The sequence below is a fragment of the Melozone crissalis genome, unplaced genomic scaffold, assembly GCF_028551555.1.
Source record: "Melozone crissalis strain CALT ecotype California unplaced genomic scaffold, PUWL_Pcris_2 ptg000004l_1, whole genome shotgun sequence".
NCBI classification, from domain to species: domain Eukaryota; kingdom Metazoa; phylum Chordata; class Aves; order Passeriformes; family Passerellidae; genus Melozone; species Melozone crissalis.
In genome coordinates this window covers 36807476-36815898 of record NW_026535782.1, presented here as the reverse complement: position 1 = coordinate 36815898, position 8423 = coordinate 36807476, and the positions used below count along the sequence as shown (strand labels likewise).

General features: G+C 53.3%; 1 protein-coding gene across 2 annotated transcripts in view; it reads left to right on the top strand.

Annotated features, from left to right (window-relative positions):
- The first annotated feature begins 1555 nt into the window (after positions 1-1555).
- The window catches only part of NTN4 (netrin 4), a 47760-nt gene continuing 40892 nt past the window's right edge, over positions 1556-8423 (top strand). Inside the window, exons 1-2 of one of the 2 annotated variants that reach the window (XM_054272024.1) lie at positions 1556-1592; positions 5093-5622. In XM_054272024.1, the coding sequence (XP_054127999.1) occupies positions 5149-5622 (474 nt within the window). In that variant the 5' untranslated portion in view covers positions 1556-1592; positions 5093-5148. Of the gene's footprint in view, positions 1593-2120; positions 2455-5092; positions 5623-8423 lie in introns of those variants that run through there. The other variant, XM_054272031.1, reaches the window with a different exon arrangement.

Here is an 8423-nt window from a genome sequence, read left to right as displayed (position 1 = left end):
GAGTTGCAATGGAGATAAATTCCCCACCTGTGGCTTGCACTTTTCATTTCCCAGCCCTGCAGAATGTGACTGCTGCAACCTGTCTGTAACAGCACAAACCCTGTGTGGTTCCTTGGCAGTACATCACCGTTTTGAAGATGCAAGGCAGAAAGCCCCTGGAACATCCTTTACCTCTGTGGTCACTGCTATAAGGAGGCTCAGATGTGTGGGAACGTCCCACACCATGACAGTCAGGCTGCAGGAAAAGCCCCTGAGCAGCTCACAAGTAGCCATGGGGACTCAACAGGTGCCTGGGGACTAGAAGTCCCTGTCTAGATGCTCTCACCTGGGGGGTAGAGAAAATGACAGTGGCAAGGCAAGCAAAATGCTTCCCTGTGGCATGTAACTGAAAGATGGCAAAGATCAACCTTCCTCTACCTTTTAAGGTAAAGACATAGAGATAACACTGTCCAGTCAGATGATTGTGCACTAAATACTTTTCAGTGAGCATTTAGGTGATGACATAATCCTAGCAGCTCAAAATGTGTGTTTGAAATGCATTACAGGAGGCACTGTGGTAGTCTTAAGACACTGTTATGCTGATTTTTAAAACGGAATTGTTCTTAAGTTGTCCAAGTTCAACGTGCAGAGAATGACATATTTGTAGCATTTTGTAGCTCTTGCAACATGCTCACCTCCCAGATTAGATTCAGGTGAGTAAAAAAAAATGACTGCTCAGAAGTGCTCCACCCTTGCTCTCTTAATAGTCCTTCGCTGAGACCTAAAAAGGTAATGGTCTAGTAGGGAGCAGTGGATGTAACTGTGCCTTTTCCTACTTACAGAGCCCAAAACTGCTGTTGCATTGTGGTGACCGGTGCTATCGAACCCATCAAACCATATGGGAGCTAAGCCAGAGATTGCCAATTCCCAGGAAAGAAGGGAAAACCTCTCACGTTCACATGGTTCCATGGCTCAGTTACCAGAAAAGCCGATTAAACAAGTAACGCCTTCAAAGTTGAGCTGCGCAGGGTTACTTGTGGTAAATTAAGTCCCTCGTTAGAAACCGAGCCGGGCCGGAGGAAGGCTGCCTTCTGCAGCTTCACTTCCACCCTCTGTGCCTCGACAGCGCGCCCGGGCTCGGAAGCCGAAGCCTCCGGGCACTGGCGAGGGGTAGCCCGCTGTCCCGGGGGATCGCGGATCCCTCTCTGCCTGCGGGCACCAGCCCGCCCGCCCCGGGCCGCCGGTGCTGCGGGACGGGCGGGGGTGTGCGTGTGCGTGCGGACGGGCGCTCTCCGCTGCAGTACCACGCCCGGCCGCGCACCGGCAACAGCCCCCCGCGGCGGGCGGCCCCGGCGGGCGGGCGGGAGGGCCGGGCTGCGGGGCGGGGCCGGGGCGGTGCGCGGGCGCTGCGCGGCGGGCGGCGGGCGGCGCGGGGCGGCGCGGTGCGCGGCGGGCGGGCGGCGGTGCCGCGCGGGGCGCTGATGCCGCGCGGGGCCGGTCGCGCCGCGGGGCGGCGGGGCGCGCAGGGCGGGCGGCCACGGGGCGCTCGGCCATGGGGCGCGGGATGCGGCTGGCGCTGCTGCTGCTGCTGGGCGCCGCCGCCGCCGCTGCAGGTGGGTCGTGACCGGCCGCGCTCGGCGCTCTCCGTCCTCCGCGGGCGTGCGAGGTAGATGCGCGCCGCGTGTGCGTGTGCGGGAACGCGCGTGTGCTGGAGCGTCCGCGCCCGTGTGCGCGGGTGTGCGCACGCACGGGGAACCGCACGGGCGTGCGCGCACCGTGCTCACAGTGCGGTCTCTGTCCGCACGTGTCCGCACACGCGCACATACACGCGTATGCATATGTGTGCGCGCAGGCCGGGTGCGCGCGTGTCCGCACATGCGGTGCGTGTCGGTGCGCGGCGTGCGCGGGTGGCTGTGGAAGGGCAGGGGCCGGGATGCGCGTCCCCCCCGCGCCCCGCGCCGCAGACAAAGAGGGGTCCGGCCGTACCGCGCTGTGCTGCGCGGGGCCGCCCCTGCCCGCGGAGCCGCCCCTGCCCGCGGAGCCGCCGGCGGGGCCGGGTGGGCTCGGGCCGGGGCTTCGGGGGATGCCGCGGAGCGGCTGCGGAGCGCTGCGGGTGGCAGCGGCGGGGCGCTGCGGGCTCCGCAGGCGCTTTGGGCGGCGGTGCCCCGAGCCGTCGGGGTGCGGAGGAGCGCGGACAGGGTTTCCAAAGCCCCTTCCCGCAGCGTAAACACTTCGCGCTCAGAGCTGCCCGCAGCGGGGTCCCGCAGCACACACACTCGGGCATAAACAGTTTGTGTAACGCTTCCTCGGCCGGGTGCAAGCCGAGTGCCAAATTTCTTTTTTAAAAAGAAGAAAAAAACTCTGATGGGAAACAAACATTTAATGAGGCACAAGATATAAACGAAACATCACAAGGCATGTGTTGCTAAAATGCTTAAGCAGGAAGCATATGATTTTCCATGGATGTTTTCCCAGGTGAGTCATGGTACTTGCTGCATGCTCTTACTCATCACTGAAGATCCCAGTCCGGTGGCATGTACAGTAGATAGAATGGGAAGATTTAGTTGGGCAGATGCATTAAGTGCAATAGGGAAAAGCACCTTTTCCAGTGCTGTGGCAGACCAGTTGTGAATTTGTGACTGCCAGCATAGAAACCTCTGCTCTCAGTTTGTCCTTTTACTGAATCCCTGTGGCAGCCAGTGTTACACTAGAAAGCTGTCACTTTTCATAACACGAAGTGCTCTGCATCGGTCATGCAACTCTTTTCCAATTCAAGTGAAAACAAACACCCTTTCAAAGGGGGTTTCCTCTCCCCCCTTTCTGCCCCTGGGACCCACGACTATGTGCCAGCATCATTTCTCAAACCCTGCTGAAGCCAAGGTCCCTTGCCCCAGATCTCATCCCGGCTGAGGAAGGGACCCTCAATGCCTGGCCCGAAGACAACTGCAGTCAGTGACCGTGGATGACCAGGGCTGCAGCATACCCCGAGCTGGGAGCAATCAAATACTCTCAGCTCCCGGGGTCTGACATGGGATTTTGTAGCCAACCCCTCCCAGCCGGGCTCAGGCTGAGCCTTGTCCCTGCCCTGGGGCCATCTATGACAGCCCTAACACCAACTGCAGTCGCGGGGAAACCTCCCATTGACCAGGTCCTCCTCCACTGCATTCCTGGAGGCAGCAGCCTGGTGTGCTACAAACAAAAGGACCTGATGAACACAAACAGTAATCTCAACCTGTCTGATGAGGCTGACTGAGCCCTGCTCTTCCTACACTTCCCAAATCTGCTTTGCAATCCCACAAGTGAGGGAACCGCAGTAAATGTTCATCTATTTGTGTAGCGGCCAACTGCTCTGTGTTACACGTAAGCCAAAGAATCCAGGAAAGCAGCCAAAGACACAAATTAGGCCAACTACTGGCTGGCCTAACTGATAATATGATAATAGCACTTAACTTACCTACCCCTCAGGAGAGCTACGTGGGTTAGTTAATGTTTATACAATGCTTTGAAAAGGATGTTCAGGAGTTGTAGGTGATATTACATTGACCTTACAGTTCTATTTGTTTACTTCTCTGGAGCAAATGTGTCCTGCACAGTTACTGTAGGTCATCTCCAACACAGCTTTACCAGCATACTGTAGGAAGCTAACTTGACTGAGCATTTCTTATTCGCTAAAAATTTCCCAAGACTGCTCACCCAGGGAAATCCAGAGACTGGCTTCGGAAGTGCCTTGTACTGGGTGCACAGCAAGCAGCGCTCCACAGCTGTTCTGAGGAAATGCTATAGAAAACCCGTATAGAACTTTTGTGGTAAAAATGGTTTTTATCCAGAGTGCTTCTTGAAGAGTGGGAGAAATGGGGGATTCTGTCAGTCTTGGAAGGCTTAGCACTGCTAGTGCATAACATAGCTTAATTGCAGCTATGACACTGTAGGCAAAAGCTGAATAAACCCCAGATAAAGGATTTATTGGATGCTAAACTGAAATGACCTTCAGATATAACAAAAATGCCAAGAAGAAGACATTAATTGGTGCACAAAGCTGACTGTGTATGACTGGCCTGGTGATAAAGAAGACATTATGCACCTCAGATGCTTTGACCTCCACACATCCAAGTCAACAGATTATTTTTTTTATATTAAACAATTCCCCAAATACGGCTTTGACCTACTCTGAAAGTAATTAACAAAATGTTGGAGAGCCCCTAATCAAGCATTGCTGCACCAAGAGTTACATTGATTATATGTGAGAGTTACATAGGTTTCATGGTGATTTTATTCTTCTTTGACTCTATAACTGTGGATTTTAAAATTGACAGGACTTCCAGAAAAGCTTGAACAAAAACCACAGAGCCTCAGCTGTGTGGCAGCTTGCCAGCATAATTTCAACCAAAACTTTTTTTTCTTCCATTTACACTCACCAGCAACAGCCTTTCCCAACTTATGCCATGCTACAATTAAACACTGGTGTCGGCAGCAGTTTCTGATGGTGGGAAAACTTGGGGTGGGGACGGAATGGTGGGAAAGGGGGTGAAGGCTTGAGGCCCTTGCTGGCAGGTGATATTCTTGTGGGCTCTCACAGCCCGACCCCTGATGTGCTGCACAGTGGGCTGGGTTGCAGCAGTGCAGGCAGTCTCCTGGCCTGGTGGCAGCATGCAGCTTGCCTTTCCTCTGCTCTTCTCCACTTCCCCAGGGCCACCTGGATCCCTTTGGAGGCCTCGAGACAAGGGTGGCCTGGCCCTGAAGCCTCAGCCCTGCTCTGGTGCCCGGGGCCGGGAGGGCAGGGCGTACTCATCTCTCGCCCCGTCTGCTGCCTGCTCTGCATCTCTTGATAGGCAGGCATCTTCCCAAGTTCGGGGAAACCCTGAAAGGTTTTGGGGTGGCTTTTAACCTTTTTTAGGCACACTGAGCTCCACAGAGGGGAGAGCTGAGCAGCAGTGACACACTCCCACAGCCCCGCCCGGGCTCGGTGGGTACCAGCGGCACACGGTGTCGGTGTCGGCGGGGGCAGCATCCCGCTAGCGGGACGTGTCCGCTCTGACGGGGTGCGGTGCTCCAGCTCAGGAGCCGCCTGCAGCCCTGCTCTCTGCAGCCCCGCTCTCTCTCTGCCCCTCCGCAGGTCTGCGCGGCGTGGCGGCGGCGAGCAGTCCCTGCGACAAGGCCTGCAACCCTCGGATGGGCAACCTGGCGCACGGGCGGGCGCTGCGCACCCAGACGTCCTGCGGCCGCCGCCACGCCGAGCCCTTCTGCAGCTACAGCGAGGACTCGGAGCGGCGCTGCCGCCGGCCCCGGTGCGGCCGCTGCAGCGGGGCCCAGGCCGGGCTGGCGCACCCGCCCGCCGCCATGGCCGACTCGCCTTTCCGCCTGCCCCGCACCTGGTGGCAGGCGGCCCACGATGCCCTCCGTGAGACCATCCGCCTGGACCTGGAGGCCGCCTTCTACTTCACTCACCTGATCATGGTCTTCAAGTCGCCCAGGCCGGCTGCCATGGTGCTGGAGCGCTCCCAGGACTTCGGCGAGACGTGGAAGCCTTACAAATACTTTGCTGCTAACTGCTCGGCCACCTTCGGGCTGGAGGATGACGTGAGGCAGAGAGGAGCCATTTGCACTTCCAGATATTCGAGCCCCTTCCCCTGCACTGGAGGAGAGGTAAGTGTGCGTGGGCTGGGACGGGAGAGCCCCTGCTCCAGCCCCCTTTCTCCCTGCAATCTCTGCACCCGTGTTTACGCTTCATATTTCACTATATTTCACCAGCATCTCTTGTCATTTCACAAGGTGAATTAACGTAATTCACTCCTAGGTGATGCGGGCACCACCCTTCCTCTTGCTTTGCTGTGTTCGCAGTCCCTCTCTTTTCAAACCAATTCCTTTCCTTTCCTTGGCGAACCCCGCTACACAAGTGCGACCTGGGCGCGTGGTTCCTCAGGAGTGCCAAAGGGAGTGTAACTCTGGACAGCTTTCTCCAGATCTTGCAGCCGTGTGGTTTTGAGGTGATGCAAATCAGTCTCACCAAAATGCAACTATCTTAAAATTAACAATCACCAGATTGACTTCTAATAGTGTCTGCCTTCACTGAGAAGCAGGCACGTAACCAGTCAAAGTATCTACTCACCTCGCACCGAAGTATGGTTCCCATAAACCAGGTTAGCCAGGTAACTTAAAAACTAATACCTTGTCTTTTTTCCTGTGCACACTTATGTGAAAAGAACTTGGAAAAAAAAAGGAAGAAAAACATCAGATTTGCTAAGAAGAAAATTATGCGTGAAAGTGGGACGATTTTCAATATCAGAAACAGCAGATAACGAGTGATGCTTTTGTAGGCGCTACCAATAATTCTCTTACCAGTGTGCAATTCCGTGCCCCGGTGCTGGGGAGATCCCCTGGGAGCCGCGGCCGTGGGATCGCCCTCCTGTGTCCTCCCACTCGCGGGGACGCATCCCGGTCACCAGCCCTGCACTCTGCTCCCTCTAGTGGCCTAATTTAATGAACTTGCCTGAAAACTTAATCAAATTTACAATTTCCCTCTTCCCTCTTAGTGGCTTAACACAGAGAAAGGATAAAATCTGACTGGTGAATCAGGAGATCTCTTATATCACTGCAGTTTCTGCTGAGAACTGGTTTTGCGGTGAAAGCCTGATTCTTGGAGACCAGCATTCATGTTGAGAAAAATCATGTGTTCAGGCCCCTTTGCAGTCACTTGTGGTCACCTGTAGCCATGCTCTGACTAGGAAGTCACTCTCTGCACTCTCTGGGAACTGTTTTTTCACTGAAGTGCATCTGTTAGCTGTGTCCCAGGAGGCAGCCAATGTCTTGCTCTGGGAGAAGCTATTCCATGCCCTCATCAGCTGAGAAACAAGGATCTCCAGACCTTTCAGACAAAATTCAGGGTGACTATTCCATTACATTTTAAATCAAATGGTGAGAGAAAAGTGCTACCTTTCTTTTCTTGCCACCCTTTGCTTGTGCCCCCAAAAAGCTGCCTAAGCTTCCTTTCAGAGTGCAATATATGAAGGGGCTTAGGAGAAAGGTGGGAAAAGACTTTTCAGCATGGCCTTTTCTGATAGAACAAGGGGCAACAGTTTTATACTGAAATTGATTTAGATTGGACATAAGACATTTTTTGATTATGCGGGTCATGAGGCACTGAAACAGGTTGCTCAGAGAAGCTGAGAATGGCTCATCCCTGGAAGTGTTCAAGGCCAGGTTGGATGGAGCTTTGAGTGACCTGATCTACTGAAATATGTCTCTACCCATGGCAGGGGTGTTGGACTCAATTATCTTTGAAGGTCTTTTCCCAGCCAAACAATTCTGTGGTTCTGAATCAGAGCTAACTACAAAGTAAGACCCACAAAAGGAAGGATGTATGTTCACCACTGGGAATTTCTCAGGCCCTCAGTACTTGTGCCAGCCTCTGTGTCCCACCTGAATCATGAAGTTATGCCAGCCTGTGATGGAAGGCATGGAGAAATCCACAGCTTTTAGGACAGTCAGTGGGACTTCTCTTGGGTATATGATTTGCATGCTCCCTTTTTAGCTTTCCAGGGGGTTTTACTCAGGGACAAGAAACCCAGGGCATCTTACAGGGCAGTATTTGCCTCGCTGGTACTGGGTCCCCTGTTGCTAGCATCCTGGTGCACTTTTCACTGTGGTCACTGCACACCAGCATGGTGCTGTCCATGCACACAGGATGGGAGCTGTGCCTGGAGAGAGCCTGCACAAATCCCAACCTCAGGCTAGCTGGTCTCTGGGCTGGTGCGATCTGGGGACAGCAGAATCAAGGTCTTGTGTATAGAAACCAGTGCCTGTCTGAAGAAGGAAAGTAACTTGGTGCTCTTTGGTGCATCTGCAGTAGCATGCTGCAAAGAGAGGCTACATACTGAGCTTGCTCCTGTGGGACCTCTTCTTTTGGCATGGCTTTAGTCTGTGTTATTGCAAAGAAGCTATAAAAGTCAAGAGCATTTAATTGTTCCAAGTTTTAAACAAATACTCCATCCAAGGGGCTGGAGCTTAGAAGATTTTGCTGACATGGTACACTTCAGTTTCCTGCACTTAAACACCACTTTTTACCTGCAAAGTAATACCAGCAGCTCTCCAGATGGCAAGCCTGCGTGCTTAGCAAATATCACATTTAATTTATTACAGTGTGCTGCATTCCAGCAATTACTAGTAGCTGCCAATAGCAACATGTATCTGACCTAAAGAAACATCAGAATTTTGTGTTCTGTTTGGAGTTATGTTGTGCTTTACTCCCACTTTGGTAGCACCTGATTTCAGACATATGGAAACAGTAATTTCACTTGAAACAGTGGTTTCAAATATGCAGTCATCCAAAATGTCCATGTCTGAAGGGTATTTCTCCTTACTCTGAAGGGTATTACTCATCTTCTTTAAAGCACAACTACAAATTCTGTGAGGGCCACTGGGTTTCTTTTTTAACTTTTTAGATTTTT